Below are 22,992 nucleotides of genomic sequence, written 5' to 3' on the forward strand. Positions count from 1 at the left end.
GGTTAGACCAGTGTGTGTGTGTGTGTGTTAAAGAGTGTGCATTCTCCGTGGTACTGTGTCTCTAATAGTCTGTTTTCATTTATCTTGCTGTTTTTTGGAGTCATACTGAAGTGCTTTACATTTTACAGTCCTCACTGGACCAATATGAACCTGCTTTGTGTTTGGTAATAATGCGGATATGCTAGGAAATAGATAGAGTTTGTATGTTTGTAAAACCCACTGAAAGAGTCAGAGCCTCAGCAGACACAAATGGCACCACACTGCAGCTACGGTGGATGCATTTCTTTAGATGTTTCAGGGATTTTGTGTTTGTTCTTCTGCTTCCTCTCGTCTTTGTTGCAGTTTTTGCTTCACATTTTTGCTTGAATGCAGATGTTCCGGTGTTCTGCATGTTTGCCCTGATCGTGTCATAGCAGACGGTGGTCTACTTCTACTTCTTCTTCTACTGAAGGTTTTCTTCACATTTTTTCCATTTACATATAGTATTTTAGTTTTCATTTGAATGATTTAGACCAGGCTGTCCAACCGTGGCCATCGAGAGCCTCAACCCTGCCTGTTTTACTGCTTGATGCTGCCTACCTAAACCAGGTGTGTTTGGTCAGTCAGGATGTGGAATTACTTGAGTCAGCTAATCAGCAGCAAGCTGTCAGGGGGGGTGGGGGTGGAAAACAGGCAGAGTTGAGGCTCTGGAGGAGCAGAGCTGGCCAGCCTTGATAGTAGGTTATAACGATCAAAATGAAGACATCTCTGTCTGATGTTTTGGGCCTTTTTGTTGAGCATTTTGAAACATGCTTGGTTGTCAAGAGGCACTTCTCAAATGAACTGAAATGGAAACTAGAGGTTTAGTTTGATACTGTCATGGTTGACCTGTTAGCAGTCAACTGTGCAAAATAAGATAATTTTTCATGAATTATATTCAATTTAAACACATTTCACTTAATAATCTGATTTTTTGAGTGCAGGCCCATCATTTGACTCCTCCCCCAAAGGAAAGGAGAGTGTCATCAGACCTGATAAGATGAGCTTCTCCTTCATGATGTTCACATCTGGACTGGGTCGTCGGCCCACAGCACACAGCATGATCTGCTCCGGGTTACACCGCTGCATCCCCCCCATCCTCCACCTGTGAGAGCAGACATTCATGACAGACATGCAGATGCAGGAAACACGGGTCAGAACACCCAAGAGAAACCAGAGGGTGAATCCTTAGTCTACACAAATACAAACAAATATTAAGATGGACACATGCACGTCTGGAGAAGAGGAGCGGGAGTCAGGGTTGGAGGAGGGGCAGCACAAGGAGGAGAGACAAAGTGAGGAGGTGGGGATGGACACCTGAGCAGCTGTTACCTGATCATATGATAGCTGACACATGCCGGGGGTGGGAGCAGCAGAAGAGGGTTGCATGCAGATCAGACAGCACACAAGAAAAATAAAAAAGGCAAAAAGGCAGTCAGAAGGGGGAGGGGGGACTTCACTCATTCTCTTCATGCACACACACACACACACACATTCATAAAGGCATTGAGGGGTTCAGCGCTTTGCCCAAGGGTACTTGGATGGATGGCAGAGAAGGGACCAAACCTGTGACCCTAAGACCAGATGTCGACTATTGTACTCTTGTTCTATGGAAGCCCTCTTATTAATAATAATAATAAAAATAATTCAGTCAGTCAGTCAGTCATCTTCTTCCATTTGTTCCCCTTCGGGGTCACAGGGCTGCCAGAGCCCATCCCCGCCACGTGTGAGCGAAGGCAGAGCCTATGCCTATGCTGCTGATTCAGCCACATTCAGAGGTGACAGAATGCACTCTACATTGGTTTACCGTTCACTAATAAATGAAAGAAAAAGACTGGGTGGCAGAATAAAAAGAAGCCTTCCAGAGCTAAAATAGTGCCCTTTATTTACACTTTGATCATAGTGTTTTCTGATGTTTGTTTTAAATTAAGATTTAACATTGAGTTGTTTTTAGGGAATTGACACAAGACGCTACACCAGCTCATACGGAGTCACAATGAAGCTGGTGCACCAGAAAGATGTACTTAAGAATAAAACAATGATTATAGTAGCAAATAAAATAAAAAAAAGAAAGAAAGAAAGTAAAGTGACTCAGTCAAGCAAATAACAGGCTATTTGCCCAATATTCAACACAGTCTTGTACATAACAGATCAGCTCGGGGGGGGGGGGGGGGGGGGGTGTTTATAAAGAATGGAAATGTAAAAATGTATTTTGTAATCAAAGAAAGATATTTTGAAAGCACATATGAGATTTCACATTCACATGTTTTTGCAACTTTGAAATTTGTACTTTAAAAATTTAACATTTTGTTAGCAGTTAAGTTTTCATTTATAATCTGTGACTTTTGTTTTTTATCTCAGAGGCTGAAATGTGACTTTATACCAATGTAGTACCCTACAGCAAAAAGCACAGCAGCACTTTGTACTCAGAACTGCAGACAGTAACATTTAAGGGGGGCAGAGGCTGCTGTTCACTGTCCCACACAATCAGGTTCAGACATGACTTACTTCTGGAAGCAAAAAATCCCCACAACAACAGCGAGGGACACCAGGTCTGAGCAGATCCAGATAAAGCTGTAAGCCCCGCGACTCTGCGAGAAAACGACAACGTGCAGTTACCTGTTAATGCCACCAGATGTCCCCACTGTCTGCCCCAGATCCACAATGGCAGTGAGTGAGGAAAATAGCTGCCGAACCCTTTCACTCAACCAACATATGGAAAACATATTTTAAAAACATTGTAGTGCATATTTTTCCCACTCAAGGCAATTAGGAATAGATAAAAATGTTTTCATTGACTTCTTTTTTTGGTTGAGTTAGAGGGTTAAACGTTTGAGCCGTTCAATTCCTTCAGCCTCCAAGCAGCCCTTCCTGATATACCTTTCATGTCCCACTCTTCCTTGTGTCAGATGGTAAGGGAAAAGCTGTTTTTTTTTTTTTTTAAACTTGTCCTGTCCAACAGCTGGCCAGACAGATGAGAACTGAGGGCCTCTTGTGTTGGACATATTTTACTTTAACAACAGGGGTTATTAATCCTCTGACAAACCAGAGGTATGTCTGAATAAACCCCTTTTGTAATTGAGGTCAAACTTTATTCATTTCAATTGTTTTTGAAAGGGGAAAGCTGTTTACCATGAGCCAGATAGGGTAAGGCACTTTTCGAAGGACTTGGGGGGCGTCAGAGGACACAGACGGCACCCCACTGCACCACAGAAGGGAGTAAAGCCAGGGCCCATTCACCGGGTAGATGGTCACACTCACATTATTGGCCAGGTACTCCCTGAAGGAGAAAGGACAAACAAGAGAAGGTCAAAAGCTGACCCAGTCAGCCAACAGCTCACAGTTCTTCAGGCTGCAGCAAACCAAATACTCAGGAATTCTGGGTCCTACTAAACCAGGGGTTGGCTACCTTTTTTACTCAAAGAGCCATTTGGGACCGCCCCTAATGAAAAGAAAGCACCCGGAGCCACAACCCGTTTTGACACCATTATATATATATAATGTATATATTATTCAAGGGTGCTCATTACGTCGATTGATCTTCAATGACATGAGTGTAGATCGCGGGCCAGAAAAGATTTAAAAAAAATCCACCAGCCAATCAAAATCCTCACTGAGAAGTACAGGACTTGATTGACATGTAGATTGGCTAATCGGACATTGTCGGAAACATACATCACTGCAAATGTACATTGCGTTCTTTAAAGGATGATACCGCGGCCGCGTGTGGGCGGAGCTACTGGTTCTGGTCTGATCGCTGCATGGAGCGGTGTGTTTGTCAATGCATGGTAGAAACTGAGAATGTGGAGAGATCAGGATTATTATTTTGAAGAGTTCTACTTGGTAATCATGTTTCCATGTGTGAGTTCATAAAATCATCCCAGAGAAAGTCTCTGCTTCAACTCCCGCAGGGAAAGCTGCGTCTCAATCTGACGCCCGTGTTTGCATCTCTGACAGAGTTTGAAGCCAAAGCCCCTCCTCCGCCTCTCTACCTGCTTTTCCTCTCTACCTGTTCACCTGTTCATATCCTCTGCAGCTGAGAGTTGGTTTCCCCCGCGCTCCTCAGTGTGTCCTACACAGAGAGCGCAAAATACGGTAGTCGGGGCGCTGCAGCGCAGCACAAGGATGAAAGAGCCGGACGCAGGTTATAGTGGGGATAGAGCGGGTTAAGCAAATGAATGGAAGAAGGCGCCCGCTGAAGAAATATTCAATATTGTACACATTTTATTTTTAGTCTGAACTATCTTTTATTTAGAAAAATCTTTTATTTTGCTAAATCATTCCAGTACGAAAAAAAACATCAACAAAAGCTGTTTTGGGCGGTTTTCAGATGACTTTTGGGCTGGAGAACTGTGACTTTATCTGGCAACACTGGCGCAAACATCATCAGTGAGTTGCTCTCTGCCCCGCTGCACGTCAAGTTCCCGGCAGAAGATCACTCCGCACAACCAAAGTGTTTATTGAAGCCGCCCCGCGTGTCTCTTCCTGCTATCAGCTCTGCAGTTCTCACCCGATAAATACGAGCTCATTAAGGAAGCTGTTTTTTATGTGTCATGCGTTTCGTATGGAGCCAGCAGCGCCTTTGAAATGCCGTGAAAAATGAACAAACTAAAATAAAATTTAATTATTATAAAATACTCATTATTTTCCAAAGTCACAGGGAGCCACAACAGAAGGATGAAAGAGCCACATGTGGCTCCGGAGCCATGGGTTGCCGACCCCTGTACTAAACGCTCAGTCACTTTGCTCTTACTGTATGTCTCTGTGGCTGATCTTGCTGTAGTGGAGCCTCACACTTGTGATTCCCCGCTGTCGAATCTCTTCCAAAGACAGCTTCTCATTGGTGGCCTGCTGAAGCCCTCTCACCCTCCCCCTGTCTGTGTCGGGGGCCCATGTCACCTGAAAACAGACACTTACTGTTTCTCAGAAAGTAAGCTATTTCGCATAAGCAGAGAGAATTGTCTGATGTGTCTTTAAAAATCATTTTCAAAATATGTAGAACAGAGACTTCTGTCTGCTCAACAGCTGAACCCACAAAAGCAAGACGAACACTGCAGCACCCACCCTCTTGGCTGACATCCCCGCCCTCTGCAGGACCCGCAGCGTGTCCATGAACCAGCTCCGGAAGCGGGGGTGCTCCGGGGGGGGCTTGTGGATGTTGAGCCAGGCAGAGCAGTTGGCCCTGGCTGAGAGACGGAGCATCTCCACCAGGCTGCAGACAGTCAGGTTTGCTATCCTGCTGCGGTCCTTTGGGGTCAATGTTCTGACTGTCCAGTAGGGGTCACTCTGGAGCAGAAGGTAGACAATCATCTGTCTTTGCAACAGTAAAGGCAGTTTTTGTTCATGTTCCTCAAAAAACCCTTTGAGGGTAAAACATCACATGCGAGCATGCACATGGATCCTCAATGACAAAACCCAAGTTATGAACACAATTCTTCTGCTTCTCAAATAATAGGCCAATCAACAGGCTTTCACTTTCACCCAATCGGTGTGCTGCTTGGACCAGCCAATCAGATGGATGGTATTTATGCTATGAAACAAACAAACAAGATTCTTAAGCAGAACATGTGAAATGGTGGAAGATATCATCAGAAACTCCTAAAACTGATAACATTAATAAACTGAAACTCTTTTTAGGGTCAACTGCCGATTGGAAAATCGCAGGTTCGGTTCCCGCTCTGCACGCCCACGTGTTGAAGTGTCCTAGGTCAAAAACTTCTTTACTAAATAGACATTGTCTTTCTACAGATGCAAAACATTTTTACAGACACACAAATCCCTATTACAAGTACAAAACCCTTTCATGGACAGACAATACTTTAGCAAAAAATCCAACTTTCTAGTTTCCTTCTGACACATCAGTCCTCAGAACTTCAGCAGCGATTTTTAAGGACCAAGTACCTGCAAAAACCACGTTCCTGCGTTTAGAGATCGGATTTCTGTCCAGTTAAAGAAGGAAGCGTCCTGGAACTGTCGGGCTGGAAAGACTCTGCTGACGTCTGTGGTTCGCCTCAAGGTTTGGTCTCTCATTAGGAAGGGAACTCCATCCATGCTGCAGGACAAAGGTGGCAAGATGAAATGTAATGAGTTTTTTTTAACCTGAACACCACTGGAGCAGAAAACAGACAACTTCATAATGTTGGCTCTCTGAACAGCAGATTGCTAGCTTCTGTTTTCTTTAGCTGCATGTCCAAAGCCTTTAAACATGACTGTCTCATCACTGATGAGCATGTAGAAACCTGATGGTGACGTCAGCCTCCAGGGTGCTGGCCCCCAGCTGCAGCGCTCTGTGGAAAGACAGGATGCTGTTCTCTGGAGCCAGCTACAACAGACATAAGACGACACATTAGCAAGCAAGCAGGACGCAACCTGAATGTGTAAACGCAGCCTGAACAGGTGAATACAACGTTAACGTGTGAATGCAACATGAATGCAGCACCAACGTATATTAATGCAACATGAAGGTCTGAATGCAACATGAAGAAAATGCAACTTGAATGTGTAAATGCAGATGTGAAAGTGTGTTTTATAATAATGCTTTGTCTTTGAGTTGCAAGCGAAGATGTCTGCTCCATCATCTCGGTCACATGTTTTGCTTCAACCATTAGTAGTCAGGCTATTTCCTGGAAATGTTTGCCGTCTGCTAAAGAATATTTCACCGCAATCACTACCAACCAAAGTTTGTGCCCCTGCACAGAGAAATGGCAACAGCTGACTCGGAAGCGGCCGGTGTTGTGGCAAGATATGTTTCCCCTGTCGTGGCATGACTTCACACATCTTTGATTTGTTTTGTAGCCCCAAAAATGTTAAAAGAAGGTGGATCTTTACAATATACTTTATTCTGGGAATTGTGACAGTTTATTCTCATATTTAACATTTCCCCCACTTATTTGACATAAAACAACAACATCGGGCACAGATTCTGTCAGGCTGCTGCTCCAGCCTGCCAAAATCTGTGCCCCCCAAAAAAGATTGCAATAGAAGCAACTATTTATTAATTGTCCATTTAAACACTTCCATAACAAAGACACTTTCATAAATCGCGTTTCTTATTCTAAATTAGCCATACAAAAGTCATTTTTTGTTTTCGTTTTGTGTTTACACAAAAAGCTGTCAATATGTGGAAAAACAGAATAAAGTATATTGTAAACATCAATCTTCATTTTACGCTTCTTGGGACGAAATGTGAGGGGAAGCCAATTCTTGGAGGGGAAACATATCTTGGCACAACACCGGAAAATATCCGGATATGCTGAGGAAGATGATCGTCGAGAAAAATTATTATCTGGATCAGGGGTCGGGAACCTTTTTGGCCAAGAGAGCCATAAATGCCACATATTTTGAAATGTAATTTCGAAAGAGCCATACAATAATGTAGTGTCCCTTTCCCACACTGAGGCACGGAGACTTAACCTCTTTTAAGGTTCTTTATTCCGATTACTGCAGACCACAACAAACGCCGTTCAATTAATTCAGCAACTCCTGAATCTCTCCCGCCGACACGAGAGCGCTTCTCCCAACTTTATATTCCCCTGCTACCGCTGCAGCCCTCCCATTTCCCTTATTCGGCCCATAGCTGAACCCCATTGGTCCAAACTACCTAACAACAGGCTGAGCGACAGAACTGAGGGCCAATCAGATCTCTGCTTGACGCGTTCACTGAACTCCAGAACTTTTAACGCGGCCCAACAGCCAAGTTAAACTCAGTCTGCTACAATTTGTTTAAAACTAAATATACAAGTGAATGTGTGCATTTGATTTAATTTCAACATTTTTAAAGTACAATAAGTCTGTGGATTCTTTTTAATAACATTGTTATGCTGTTGCTAATAAATGATGAGTATTTCTCGTGGTAGTTTTGCTGATGGTCTAGTCTGGTTGATACGTGGTGAGTTTCTGCTTTGTTCAGGCGTTGAGACTTTAAACGTGATCTTAGGTCTGAATGTTCTGTAGATGTGAGACAGACATGGAACCAAACACACACTCACACACTGCAGTGAGTGACGGGAAGCGGGTTTTACGTTTTTACAATCCCTGCGCGATTCACCTGCTGCCTGTCCCCACAACCCCTCACCCCCACCCTCTGCTTTCTTCCTCACACATCCCGTCCTCGCATCTGCGCGCTCTTTCTCAGAGACGGGAGCGCGCAGTTTTAGCCACGGCAATTCACAGGTTTCCGGCTGGCACAAACTCTGTGAAATAATAGATAATAGTAACTGATAGCGCTGGCGCAGATTTCTCTCTCCAAGCACCGCTACTATTGCGCGCCTCTGGCATCGCATCGCGCCCGAGAAGGACTGGTCTAATGAAAAAAAAAAAAAACTATAATTAAAGATTTGTCTGCGAGCCACATGTGACCATCAAAAGAGCCATATATGGCTCGCGAGCCATAGGTTCCCGACCCCTGATCTGGATGAATAAATGATGGATGAAACTGGCCTCTTCTGGAAGAAGATGACCACTCCTGGACTCCTGGTTTTAAGGCACAAAGTGACAGAGAGAAACTCCTAATGTGTGTTATAAAGTACGCTGTGGTACAGTCTATTGCTCTGAATAAAACATCCTTTATTTTGAGCAATATTCCAGTGTTTTTTAATAAATGCTTTAGAAAGCATTATAAATGTTCCACAAGGGTTTTTGAAGAGTAAAGATCGGTGACAGTCGCAGGGGTGGAGGGTGGTTCTCCATATTTGTGGATTTGCCGTGTTCACGGGTATCTCTGGTCCCTAAGCCCCACAAATAAGGGGGAATACTGTACGTCAAAAGGCTAAAATACACATTTCCTCTGTTGACGTAAAGGCACCACGACATTTTTAGAACATAGTAGTTATTTTACCAAAAACACAGAGAGCCGCAGCACAGGGATGAAAGAGCCGCATGCAGGTTGCTGACCTCTGGCCTAGGGTGTACCCGACTTTGCCCCACAGGAGCCGGGACTGGCTCCATAAACCATAGAATGGATATATAATGTTACAGTAAGGAAATGAATGGAAGGTCGGTCCGCTGAAGAAATATTCAATGCTGTACTCATTTTATTATTACTCTGGACTATCTTGTATTTTGAAAAATGACCGGATCAAGATGCTAAATTAGTCCAGCAGGGGACAAAAAAAAACAACAACACAGTTGTGTATTCTTGTTTCTCCTGATCCCGTTATTTGATATAAATATATACATACATTCAAATATGTGTGAGTGGGGTGGGCGTGTGTGTCCTTGTCTGGTGGTTTTCAGATGACTTTTGGGCTGGAAAACTGTGACACTATGTGGCAACACTGGCAGCTATATAGATTGCAGTGTGAACATGTTATTGCAACGAGAACACGTCAATGCAGTCTAAAGTAATAACACCTGTATAAATGCACACTTAATGTGTTAAAACAAGATGAATATTTAAATGCAATGTAAATAGTTCCATGCAGTGTCAATGTGGTAAAGTGATGTGTGCAACATGTTAATGATGAAGCAACATCTGGAAACAGTGTAAACGTGAAAGCAAAGCGACTAACAAAGTAACAAGAACACACAAATACAAGAATATTTGAATGGATTCATGTGTGTATTTAACAAGACCGTTAAAATATAGTTTCAAAGTCTGAATGTAGTCTAAAAACATTAGAGGATAAACATCTACATGGACCATGACTTTGTGAATAGAGCATCAACCAGTGAATATTTAGATGGATTGCATAATGTGCTTTAAAGGTATGACCATAATATAAAAGCATCAGTGAATGAGGATTATGTAAATAAGATATAAAAAGTGAATCCAGCATGACAGTGAGGATTCAGCACAGATGTGTCCATTTGGCTTAATCATCTGTATGCAACATGGGTCAGACTAACCATGGGAGCTCCACGCCGGCCAATGATGGCCGGCCTTGCCTTGAGGGTGTGCCGGTCCATTATGCAGGGACAGGTGAATGTGATGGGGGCCAGGCAGACAGCTAGAAGACTCACAAAGTAGATGACCAGCACCATTAGCTGAAAATCTATACATAAAATAAAAAAAGAAAGAGAAAAGGAAGCTTTTGAAGTCAATTCAAAATATACAGTTAGCCAGGACTTGACATTTATCTCCCATTTCTGCAATATTTTAACAGGGACATCATCTCCCAGAGTTGCACTCATAAATGTAACTATGCAAACAGAATCTATCAACGATACACTTCTGTAAATCTTTATTATAAGGTTACTATCAAGCAAAGAAAAAGCAAAGCAAAAAAACAAAACAAAACAAAAAAAACAAGCTGCCCGTTTATAACAGGGCAGGAGAATTGTTGGTTCTTAAAATTCCCAAAGCTTATATGTGGGATCCAGGCTAAAGCAGTCAGGCTACTCTTTAGGGGAAGCAACTTTTTAATTTATCTTAGGGAGACCAATGTTGCCTTAAAAATTAGATTAGAAATACATTATTTTTTGTTTTTTTATGTAAGTTTTTTTTTACAGTGCAGTGTGTTCTGATTGGCAGGACACCTTGTCGATCAATTTCCTCTGTGCCGTCTAGATAAGTGGAGATCGCCAAATCCACGTAGATCTTTGAACGTTGTTTTCATTCTATAATACTGGACTTACTTTTCTATCAAGGTTTGAACTTTGAGCTTAAATAAGAGAAAAAAGTGTGAAAGTGTTCATTTCTTTCAGAAAAAAACGTGTGTATTGAGCAGAGGTGTCAAATAAGGATATTTATTGACGCATCAAGGCAGTTATTTCCAAACCAGTTACTCAAGATGGACATATCACTGAAAAAAAACGAATTGCTTTGATCATGAACTCTGTCTTTATCTTTTTTCAAAAACTGAGAAGTAAATGGTGATTTTTCCACAGAATTCCAGTTTTGTCAAATCCTGTTTTGGGTTTTTGAGCTGGAACCCCAACCTATGTAAAATTAAACAAATAAATACTTGAAATTATTTAAACAGTGGGTGCAGAATCTATATTCTGCGAAAGTCTAATATTTTTGAATGGAATAATGGAAAGGAATACCCTTATTCATGATTTTATACAGGGTTTGCATATACAGTGCTCAAAGAAATAAAGAGAATGCTTAAATAACTGAATGTTACTCCAAGTCAATCAAACTTTTGTGTAATCAAAGGATGTTTGCAGATGATATTGTGATTTGTAGCAAGAGCAGGGAACAGGTGGATAAGCTAGAGAGGTGGAGGCTTGGCCTGGAAAAGAGAGGAATGAAAGTTAGCTGCAGTAAGACGGAGTGCATGTGTGTGAATCAGAGGAACCCAAGTGGAAGAGTGAGGCTACAGAGAGAAGTGTCAAAGAAGGTGGAGGATTTGAAGTATCTAGGGTCAACAGGCCAGAGTAATGTGTGTGGAAAAGAAGTGAAGAAGTGTGTGTAGACAAGATGGCATGGGTGGAGAAAGGTGTGATATGTGATAGAGTTTTAGCTCAAATGACAGGAAAGGTGTGGAAAACTGTGGTGAAAGCAGCCTGTTGTTCAGCCTGGAGACAGTAGCACTGAGGAAGAGACAGGAAGCAGATCTGAAGGTAGTAGAGATGAAGATGCTGAGGTTCTCTTTGGGAAAGACCAGGATGGATCAGATCAGGAATGAGGACATCAGAGGGAGGGCCCATAGAGGTTCTGGAGATGAAGTCACAGAGAGGCCAGACTGAGACGGTTCAGATTCAGAGATGGTAGAGGATGGTTAGAGGATAGTTAGATGGAGGAGGCTGATTCGCTGTGGCGACCCCTGAAGGGAAAAGCCGAAAGGAAAAGAAGGAGCAAGACACCTCCAATAAAGGAGTGCTTCTGCAAGTGGTGACCACATACAACGACTCCTTCCTCATGGTTTCTGGCTGATGTTTCAGTGACTTTTGAATGCAGACAGTGTTGAATAAGAGCCGTGGCAAGAAGGTATGCTGTGTCTGTCAGTGTAATGTACAGAGCACCAGTAAGGATTGGTGGCGGACGTTCTTCGGCTGTGGGGTGGGGGTGGTTCTCCGTATTTGCGTATTCGGCATATTCGCCGGTGTCTCTAGTCCCTTACCCCCGCAAATGGTGGGGAGGGGGTGCTCTCATTTCCATTATATTTTTGTGTGGTTGTGTTGCACATGAAGCTATGTAAAAAGACATGAAGCTATGTAAAAAGTAAAGCATTTAAAAAGAATATTTCATTCCTTCAGTTATAGGATGCGTTTTTGTAGTGTTCCCTTTATTTTTTTAAAGCCGTGTATAGCACGCTTCACTGCACGTGTCAAACTCAAGGCCCGGGGGCCAAATGTGGCACCCATGTCATTTTATGTGGCCCGCGAGTTTTATGTTATTTTTCTTTATACACTTGGACAGTTTGATCCTTCATTTATGTGAGTTTTAATAAACGGATCAAATGTAAAAGGATTTATGCTAGAGTAACAAGCAAACACATGTTTTCTATGCAACTGTAATTGTCACTTTAAAAAGTTATAAATAAATAAATAAATGAGTTATTTAACATTAACTAGTTACATTTCTTTTTCATTACATTTAGTTACATGTACAAGTTATTTCTGGCCCTTTGAGGACAACCACTATGCTGATGTGGCCCTCAGTGAAAATGAGTTTGACCCCCTGCAGTACTGAAAAAACACATTTCAAAAAAGTATTTTTTCTAGCAAGTTAGAGTGCATAAAAGAAGACTTCAGACACATAAATCTAAGCAGAAATCCGCTCAGTCTTCTTTATTCCAAACACGAGCTGGTACTTACTGGATCTCTCTTTCCGGACCGCATACGCAGCAACCATCCAGCTCAGGGCTGTGACTGACACCAGCGCTCCGATGTGAAGGAAAGGCGCTGTGGACTGATGACAGCAGACACATGAGAAGACTGGGAGTATTTCACATCAGTGGACAGGAAACAGCTGATCACTGATTATCAAAGAACTTTAAACCAGCATGGGGTAAGATATTTTATTCTCTGACACATAAACATGACACAGACCATATCCTGTTCAGTGCTCATTTTCCCCCCCCACTCACTCAAAAAGCGGTTTCTAGCGCTGGAGTCTACCTAGCCGCAATAACTCACAACTTTAAGGAAGGCCAACATTGCAGTGAGTCTGAGATGCTCAGTCACAATTGCCTATCATTTTCTTTGAAATAAGGCAAGTTTTATTCAATTATTTATTTACGCCAACAGCCCAAAGCCCATTAATTGAAAAAAAAAAACACACACCAAATCTTCATATAAACATACCTGATAAATATATTATATAGAGAGGTACGTTGTTCCAATTATCACCAATAATTTCCAGAACTATGGGAAAATTCGATTAGAGGTTAGCATCAAGCTAGCGGACTGTAGCTTTACTGCTGTTATGCGTTTGGTCACTGAAAAAGTGAAGACATAAGAGATCGATCTTATTATCTTATTGGTTTATTAAGCTTGGATTCAGATTGATTATTTGATTATATCAATCAAGTCCTATCAAAGGTTTCACAAACCTTTGACAAATAATTAAATAAAACACAAGATTTAAAAACCCATGGGTCAGGTTACGGTGAGTACAATAAGATATAAAAGCATTTGCCAAAATACAAATACAACAAATTATTCTAGATTTAACCATTATAACACGAACATACGACTTTGATTAAGGCAATTTACTTCTCTCTGATTTTTCCGGTTACCAACCTGAAGTGATATAAGCAGGATGTCCAACTCATCTTCCCATATGTCATCTACAGAGACAATTCCAGAGATGGTGATGAGCAGCGTAGCTAAAACTCCAATCTGTGAAGGAAAGACAGATAAGGCTAAAGCCCACACGCTCACTAGAATGAAGAGAGCAACAATGTCAAAGCTTTTTCACTGCACCTTGTGAACCCAGAACAGATTGAGTTGTTGTCCCAAAGATATATGGAAAAGTGCTAAAATCTGAAAAACAAGAAACATTTAAGGAGTCAAAACATCGACAGGAGCAAGTCACAGCTCTGTGTGGGATAACTGACCAGTAGGAAGCTGACATAGCTGAGTCCCAGGGTGGTGGATGTAAGGATGGGAATTGTTTCATCCTTCCACTCTCCAGAACGATTGTACACCAACCTGGTGTGTGAACGAACACAAGTTCGGTCATCTTCCATGTGTCGGTAGGATCACCACTCATATCACAAAAACAGCTTTCCTTATTTTTACAGTCCCAAAATTAAAAGGACACCAAAGTGACTCACCAGTTGAAGTCATTGAAATCATTTTGAGCAACCAACCAGAAGTAGGCCCAAAAGAGGAGCAACAGGAAGGAACTGCACAGTATAAGGAACCATGCACACTCCCACTGGGAAGAAAACACAAATCAGCAGTCAAAGTCAAATGTCTATTTAAAGAAAAAAAAGTCAAAACCCCCTAGAAACAACAGCGGGGTCAGGCACATTCACTGGATCAGTCATTGCTCATGCTTTTCAGATGGTTTTACACCAACCAGTAGTTTCACAATTCTTTATTGGCTCCCAGTTGATTCTAGAATCAAGTTCAAGATCCTCCTGTTAACCTATAAGGCCTTACATGGACTGGCCCCGTCCTATATTAAGGACCTCATAGTCCCTTACCATCCAATAAGAACACTTCGCTCACAAAATGCAGCACTGCTGTGGTTCCTAGAATTAGTAAAAGTACGGTTGGAGGTAGAGCGTTTAGCCACCAAGCCCCTGTCTTATGGAATAAACTCCCAGCTCATGTAAGAGAGGCCGACTCAGTTTCTACATTCAAAGTTAGACTGAAAACATTCCTCTTTGGACAGGCTTATTGTCAGACTAGTTAGTATTCAGAGATTATTTAACTTAATGTTAATTTGTTTAAATTAAACTTAATAATAACTATTTCTTTTAAAAGGCTGCTAGAAGTTGAAGCTGGGGTAACTATGGTACACTGGGGTTCTGTCCTCTTTCTCATTTACTTCTACCCTTCCTCTTCTCTATTCTTGATCATAATTTATCATTTAGTTCTCCATGCCTCTGTTTGGTACAGTGCGATTCATGTATTGTCCCTCTTTTCCTCTCCCCTCCTGGGGAGTGGGAGTGCTTCCAGACTCCAGTTGTTTCATCCGTGCTCCTGTTCCTGACCGTCTACCTCGCCTTTGCTCCTGCTCCTACACCTGGCTGTGGTTCCTGCCTCAGGTTCGACTCGCGCCTTTGACTGTCCCCACAACCACGGCTGGATGAAGCTCGTCTGCTGGACTTTTATATATGTAGTTGTAGGGTTAGATAAGTTAATTCTTCTCCAAGATTTCTGGTAAATCGCCTGTCCGTCCTGGGGGAGGATCCCTCCTTCATGTGGGCACCCCTGAGGTTTCTTCGTTTTTTCCGGAATCCAGTTTTTTAGGAGTTTTTCCTTACCGCGAAGGGGGGTCTAAGGGCAGGGATGACCGTTTAGTTTAGTCTGTTTGTTAGTTCATTTTAGTATTTTTCTATTGAACTCTTTGTATTCCTGATCCTTTTGAGTTCATGTTTTACTTCGAAGCCCATCGAGACGACTGTTGTTGTGATTTTGTGCTATACAAATAAAATTGAATTGAAATTGAATTTATTTGAGGTGTGTATCTGTTCCTTTCATATGATTCAATACAGTCCAATTCTTTTACCTAAATAGATACAGTCTAGACCAGGGGTCAGCAACATTTATGACATGAAGCGCCAATTCAAAATGTCCTACATAACAACTATGTCAGCACCAACTATAATGTGAACTAATAAACTAAGAAATACAAAAACATTTCCAATAGATCTGAAATTGTATTTCATTTTTAAACAGCAGCTCAAATCGTTTAAATCATTTAAACCAATTTTGGTATTATCTTACAAAAAAGTGTTTCATAACAATAATGCAGAAGGAAAATAGGTCAAAGTTGAAAAAGTTTAGCAACTTTGAGTGAAACCAAAAGTACTGCATTTGGGGTTTGTCAGACCTACAGATATAGGATTGGATACATCAGAACAAAATACCATCAATATTTTTCTAAGAACTTCACAACCATTAACATGAAAAAAATAACTGTATTTTGACTTATTCATCTTTTATTACATTATGAAACATGGTCTGAGTAACTTCATGTGAGTTCATTCTGTCACTGTGCTTTAATTCCATGTAAAAGTAAATGGTTTTACTTTTTTGTTAGTTTTTTAATTATAGTAAAATACATTTTCCACAATTGGAAAGCATCATTATTTATTATTTTCACCCCCCTTAAATTTAATTCAATTCAATTCAGTTTTATTAATATAGCCCAATATTAAAACAACAGTCGTCTCAATGAGCTTCATCCCAGTAATTGCTTAGTGAACATAAAATCATAAGGATCATGAAGTCAAAGATTCAATAGTAAATTCTGAAATGAACAAACTAAACAGACTAGACTAAACTGGGCAACGTTCAGGAAAACCTCCTAAAAAAATGCATTCCGGAAAAAAAAGAAGAAAGCTCAGGGGTGCCCACATGATGGAGGGATCCTCCCCCAGGAAGGACGACAGGCGATGTACCAGAACTCCTTGAGAAGAATTAGGTTATCTAACTCTACAACCACATATTTAAATAGTCCAGCAGATGTGCTTCATCCAGATGGAGTTGGGGGACGGCTGGGGGCGCCAGACGAGCCAGAGGCGAGGTACGCGGTCAGTAGGTCAGCGGTGGGAGCACAGACTCTTCCTGGAAGGGGCTGTTGTCACTGATCTATGTCACAATGTGAGAACCCACATGCTTTTGTGGATTCCTCTGAGAAGGACGGTTTAAGGGCAGGGATGCCCAGATTAGCTTAGTCTGTTTAGTTTAGTTTAACTTTTACCTATTGTATTTAGGGTTTTTTTTAGGAACAAACATTGCAATACAATTAAAAGCTCAAACAGTTCTTTTGCAGGGTAAAACCCTTCAATTAATTTTTGAAGTGAAAATGGGAATGTTTAAATTATAAGAACTATTGAACTTGTGGTCGACCAAAACAGTGCAGCAGGACACAGCAGGAACTAGAATAATTCTTTTTTTTTTAAGAAAAAAACTCTGCCTAAATCTCAATACGTAGCTTCTACCCAAGCAAATTCATAGTGCTTTTATTAACTTTTTTTTATTAACTTTCTATTAACTTAAAATATAGAAAGGGAACAGTCAACATTGTCTGATTTCTATAACAAAATATTTTTTAGTATAAGAAAAAAAAAGGAAATGAATGTTCCTTAACCAACAAGGTTCTAAAAGTATGATTAAGGACATAAAGTGCTGTTTATATTCAATATTGCTAAATGTAGCTTCTCCAGTACTTTTAAACAGTTCAGTAGTCTGAATAATGTTTCAAAATAAAGGAAAAAAATACTAATTCTTTCCAGAAACAATAAAGTGATGATGATGAGGCAGCATGACAGGATGAAGGAGACGCTTTAATGTGGCTAAGAGGCTTTATTTACATGACAGTCTACTCTGCAGATGCAGTTTCTCACACGTGGAAGTAAACACGGATTTCACCGTTCATCGATATGACGTTGGCCTTTTTTCAGAGCGTTGTCCACATCACTCTGATCCATTCAGTCGCTTAACTAGAATCTATTGCTGTGAGGTTCTGCAGAACTTTGACCCGCTTTGCTGACAGCATTTTAGCTGATGCTCCGTGCATTAGCCGCTGCTTCACTATCTGAGCCGCTACAAAGCACTGCCATCTGGGTTTTTATGTGATACTGGCAGCAACATGGAAGAGAGTTTTGGTTCTGTATCCATCCCAAGTAAAACCTAGGTAGTTCATGTCTCATAACAACGTAACAAGCTGCCTGTAGCTGAGGTCTTCCTGATGTTTTGTGTGGTGTAGAGTTGCTCAAAAAGGCTCAGTGTGCTCCGCTGCCAACTGGTGGTTGGAGGTTTAAGTGGAAAACAAGAGTCAGACGCTGAAGGACGCTCAGAAATAATTAGATAAACATCGTTCTCACAGCATTATGTTCTGGTGATATATCACAGAAACAATTTTTTCCAGCACCCCAAATTATTAGGTCTCCACAGCCTCTACATTCATCTGAAATACAAATCCCAGAGTTTTTTTTGGTGGCATCCAGTTTAGCTTTCCAACGTGCTTCATTCTTGGAGTCAAAGGGAAGGGATCGGCCCCCATTCTGACAAAAACTTTAATCTGTAAAATTCTTCAGGTTTCTTTATGCAGTTCTACTTCTTGTGTCTGATGCAAATTTTTTCATTCTTTAACACACCATCTCTTCTTAACCGTTTGGTTTAGCTGCTTACTTTATTCTCAGAACTCTTTGAACTTTTGCTGTATTATCATCTGTGCCATTTGCTTTGACCATCTCCTCTGCGTTTTTTTGTTTTCTTGCACTTCCTTGTTGGACACATGCTGGCAGGTTTGTAAAAGCCTCCCTGGTGAATCCCTAGCTGATGCTTCTACTTAAAGGAGATTTTTACGATTTACTTCTTCTGTCCTAAGATGTGCGAGCTGAAGCAAAGTCTATCCAATGGTCAAGGGCACTTCTCTTCAGTATTTAACAGGATTAAGAGCTAATCTCAAGTGAGGGGGAGGTGCAGACAATGATAGTTAAACCAACAGATCTGCAGACCAGTGATCAGCTTTACACAACACTCTGCCTGCACAAACCCACAGTTTATATAAGGGGACAGTTAACTGTTAAATGATGGCACAAAGCCAGAAATTACCCTGCACAAAGATATTGAGGCTGCTGCTGCTAGCTTATGTATGCTCATTCTGCCATATGCATGCATTCATACATCCTGTTGTGTTTAAAGAAGCCATTTTTCTCAGAAAAACAGACTGGATGGAGGACATCCACCTTAAACCAGTGGAACCATGAAAAAGCCATCTTCTGTTTTTATGTAGTGCTGCAGCTACTTAGCACAGCAGCAGATGACCTTAAACAAGCATGAGGCTCAGGCCCAAGGTGGACCATCAGAACCAGAAGAAACATCAAGAAACTCCACAGTTGCTCCCACAGCGGGGGGTTTGGATAAGCAAACCACACCTTCTTTGAGAGTACAAGCTCTTCAAATGTCCTGCTCCTGGTTTTCAAAGTTAAAGTCACTGGCCCACATCAAGTGAATGTTTGGCACATTGTTCGTGTTGTACAAAAATCAAAACTGTAAATAACTGCCTTGCTTTAGGTCACCACAATGAGCAGACAGAGAAAAGTGCCTTCACATTATCACTAAAACACATTGAGCAAACAAAGACATGACAAAGGTAGAAGACACTAAACCAGGAAGTAGGATCAAAGACTGAATAATATCTAGATCTGACCATCTCACTCAGTTTATTTCTTAACTGCAAAGCAAAATGAATGACTGTTAGGCCTATGATGCTGCATGTATTCATGAAAGAGAAGCAGAATATTTCCACAAAAAGTTAAAAACCTACTTCTGATAAGAATGACTTTACAGCAGTGACCTTGAAATGAAAACCGTCTAATCACAGATAAGTTTTCTCTGGTTTTTGTGTGTAAAGTTAAATGCTTGCCTTGATATTTTAATATAGAACAGGAAAGGTAGACATGGAAGGTTTTCTCATGATTGTTGATTAGCTTGCAGATGCTGCAGTGTAACCGCCTTCAGCAAATCACACATGGGGGTTGGACTGAAATTAGTTATTTAATATGGTGCAGAATAAATGCTATCAATATTGTTAAAACAACTCAGCCGTGACAATGCTAACATACCATGCTTAACAACAAGGTAGGCTAGCTAGCATAAGCCATGTGGTTCTCCTCCAGCTAATCCCAGTTTGGTCAATTCAGGATGAACTTCTTTACCTTCAGTGGTACTTTGTAAAGATGAGTGTTGTTTGTCACTGATGTTTGGGTGTTTTCAAAGATCCATCAGAAAAGCAACAAAATAAAAACAGTCCTGATTTTAATAGGCTAGAATAGCCAGTAATTTAGATAAGCATCGAAAGTCAGGACATTGAATACAGCCCCCCCCATTTAACTGTGCCTTCTCCTAGTCAGTCTGCTGATTCGTGACTGAGCTTCATCGCTCAGCTTCAACATCCATCAAAATGAGATGACTGTGGGTCTCTTTAGCAAAATGAGTCAAAATGGTAGAAGGATGCTCCTCCTACCATTACAAGTTCTGCTTGGAGGGAGTGAGCAGCTCCAAACTCTTACTGGTGACCCTCTCTTGGTTCCCCAACACAGCATTACTGCGGGGAACAGTTGGAAACATCCAGTCCGTGGTGCATGACCATGTGGTACAGCTCCTGCACACCAGAAACCTCCAGTCCAATGTTGGAACTGCTTAGAAGATCATCCACCTCCCCACCCCTACCTTCAGAACATTTACTCCACTCATTTCCACTGCAGAGCCCTCATCGTCATGGGTGGTCCCATACCCTCCCTCTGCCACCTGACCTACCAGCCTCTGCACATCTATTCATTTTGTACATGTTTTGCTCTCTTTGTCCACTATAGTGTATAGTGACAATAAAGGCATTCTATTCTATTTATTAGTCAATACTTCGCTGGTTTGGGTGGCAGTGGTGCAGCGTTAGGGCGGTCCACCTCAGAATGGAATTTCGCAGGTTCGATCCCAGCCTTGCCCGCCTATGTGTTGAAGTGTCCTTGGGCAAGACACTGAACCTCACCTTGCCTCTGGTGGAAGGTTGGCAGCAGTGTGTGAATGTGTGTCTGATTGTGTGAATGGGACTGTGACTGTAAAGCGCTTTGGGCCTTTGAGGAAGGTAGAAGAGCGCTATACAAGTATACACCGTTTACCATTTAGTTTGTTTCTATGTCCTTTATTTGTACAAGCTTCATGTTTCTGAAATCCTCATCTACAGCTTAACTCTTTTTGATCTCTATGTGTAATGTACCATGTACTTTTATTTCTTTCAATACCAAGTCCCTCTCAAGAGTTTGAGAGAGATGGAGTTTTATTATGGCCCACAGCAGCAGTCACTGACTGCAAGGACCATATTGTTTTTGCAGTTAGAAAGATTTCGGCGCATTTCAGCAAATATTTGAACCCCGCTGCATACTTGAAAAGTCACCAAAATGTGCACACAGCTACGATAAACTGAAAATAAATTTTCAATAAAGTTAAAGTCACCCCCCAGAAGACGATGACATCACGGCGAGCGAACTCGTAAAAAAATGAATGGGCCAATGAACTTCTTTTCTAGCGATTTTCACGAAATTTGATGCACTTGTCGCTAGTATAAGTCTACAATCACCTATGCAGTTTCGTTGACCTACGTAAACTTGTCGTTTGGATTTTTATCAATCGTCTCAAAACTTCTCGGGCATCAATGGCAAGCTTTGGACAAAATATTGGAATTAGAAGTTGTAGATTGTCAAAAGTGTGCACGTGGCGAGCTAGCAAATGTGGCGCACTGATATAACTCTTATGTTTTTCAATGGAATACTGTGAAATTTGAATGCATGCATCCATGGCTGGAACTGAACATATTGAAAAACACTGGATATGGACATATAAGGAATGTGGGCGTGGTTAGCAAAAAAACCTCTGTTGCTAAGGACATCAAAAAGTTTACTTTCCGATTCGTCTGAAACTAACGACGATCTGTTCATCATCCCCAGGCGACCAAAACATTAAATGGTTGCCATGGAGATAAAAATCAACAGAAAAGCTGCCATTTGGAAAAAAGTGGATTTTCTATCAACTTATCTAATGCAGCTCTTACCAATGGAGCAATGTGTTTTTCTGAGTGAGTTGATGATGCTCAACGCTAAGCTAGCACTTTTAGCCACATTAGCATAACTAGCATAGTTAGCATAATTATCATCATCAGCAATGTTTTTTTCTGAGTAAGTTGATGATGCTGATCGCAATGCTAGCAATTTTTGCCACATTAGCTTAACTAGCATTGTTAACATAATTAGCATATGCAGCTTGACAAGCCTTGATAAAAGGTGGGCAGTGAGGGCGGGGTGCTGCGTAGATGTGGGCAGCGATGGCGCGGCTGTTTTGCGTAGAGGTGAGCGTGGAAGGGGTTGTGCCTGTGGGCCATACAACACAGCTGGGGGCTTTAATTTTCTTTATGTCTGACCCCCCAGGACTTTGAGATATTGCAATCGCACCAGTTTCTGCAAATTTTACCAAAACCCGTATGGAGTGATATGTCTGCCACCACGTTGCACACAAAACTTTCTAAGTCGCAAATGTAAATATTAAACATTTGCTTTTAAATTATTTTTTATTTTGCTTTCATTTTTTTTTTTTGCTTTCAAAAAACGTTTTCGCATGTGTTGTTTCAAATCTTGTTTTTTTCCTATCTTTTATTTTGCTAACTACTCTTAGCGCGACTTAGCGTGATAAAACTGCCACTATTGCCACCGCCAAAAAGGTTTTTGCATGCATTGTGTGTCATCTCACTTTCAAAGATAGGAAAAAAGTGAGATTTGACACAACGCATGTGAAAACACGTGTTTTGCAAACGCAAAAAAATGTTGAAAAAAAAAAAATTAAAAGCAAAATAAAAAATAATTGAAAAGAAAATATTTAATATTTTCATTTGCAACTTAGATAGTTTTGTGTGCAACGTGGTGGCAGAAATATAACTCCAAAAAACCCTCCATAAACTTCAAATGGTTCAGAATTCAGCAGCTCGTATCATCACACGCACTCCCTCCATCAACCATATCACACCTATTCTTCAACAGCTTCACTGGCTACCCATCCCATTCCGCATTCAATACAAAATCTTGCTCTACACATTCAAAGCCTTTCACAACCTTGCACCTCCATATCTCTCTGACCTCCTTCATGTCTCCATACCTGCTCGCTCCCTCCGCTCCTCTTCTTCTATCCAGTTTTCTGTCCCTTCTGCCCGTCTTGTCACCATGGGGAGCCGGGCATTCAGTTGCTCTGCTCCCCAGCTTTGGAACTCACTCCCCCCTGACCTCCGCAACACTGACACACTCCCACATTTCAAATCAAAGCTAAAAACTCATCTTTTCCAAATGGCCTATTCACTTTAACATTAACCTTTTCACGTTTTTATATTTTTTATTTAATTTTGTATTTATTTAAATT

General features: G+C 41.3%; 1 protein-coding gene across 4 annotated transcripts in view; it reads right to left on the reverse strand.

The window, feature by feature from the left end:
• LOC101157878 (glycerophosphodiester phosphodiesterase domain-containing protein 5) overlaps positions 1-22,992 on the reverse strand; it is a 31,724-nt gene that overhangs the window by 1,046 nt on the left and 7,686 nt on the right. For 3 of the 4 annotated variants that reach the window (XM_011483114.3, XM_023962213.1, XM_020708628.2), the window contains exons 3-16: positions 14,184-14,287; positions 13,965-14,058; positions 13,831-13,890; positions 13,648-13,746; positions 12,721-12,814; positions 9,865-10,010; positions 6,258-6,340; positions 5,920-6,070; positions 5,083-5,304; positions 4,772-4,917; positions 3,151-3,298; positions 2,527-2,609; positions 1,351-1,365; positions 1,011-1,123 (exon numbers count right to left, since the gene is read on the reverse strand). In XM_011483114.3, coding sequence (XP_011481416.1) covers positions 1,011-1,123; positions 1,351-1,365; positions 2,527-2,609; positions 3,151-3,298; positions 4,772-4,917; positions 5,083-5,304; positions 5,920-6,070; positions 6,258-6,340; positions 9,865-10,010; positions 12,721-12,814; positions 13,648-13,746; positions 13,831-13,890; positions 13,965-14,058; positions 14,184-14,287 — 1,558 coding nt within the window. The remainder of the gene's footprint in view (positions 1-1,010; positions 1,124-1,350; positions 1,366-2,526; positions 2,610-3,150; positions 3,299-4,771; positions 4,918-5,082; positions 5,305-5,919; positions 6,071-6,257; positions 6,341-9,864; positions 10,011-12,720; positions 12,815-13,647; positions 13,747-13,830; positions 13,891-13,964; positions 14,059-14,183; positions 14,288-22,992) is intronic. The other variant, XM_004076082.4, reaches the window with a different exon arrangement.

The sequence above is a fragment of the Oryzias latipes genome, chromosome 14, assembly GCF_002234675.1.
Source record: "Oryzias latipes chromosome 14, ASM223467v1".
In the NCBI taxonomy this organism is placed as follows: domain Eukaryota; kingdom Metazoa; phylum Chordata; class Actinopteri; order Beloniformes; family Adrianichthyidae; genus Oryzias; species Oryzias latipes.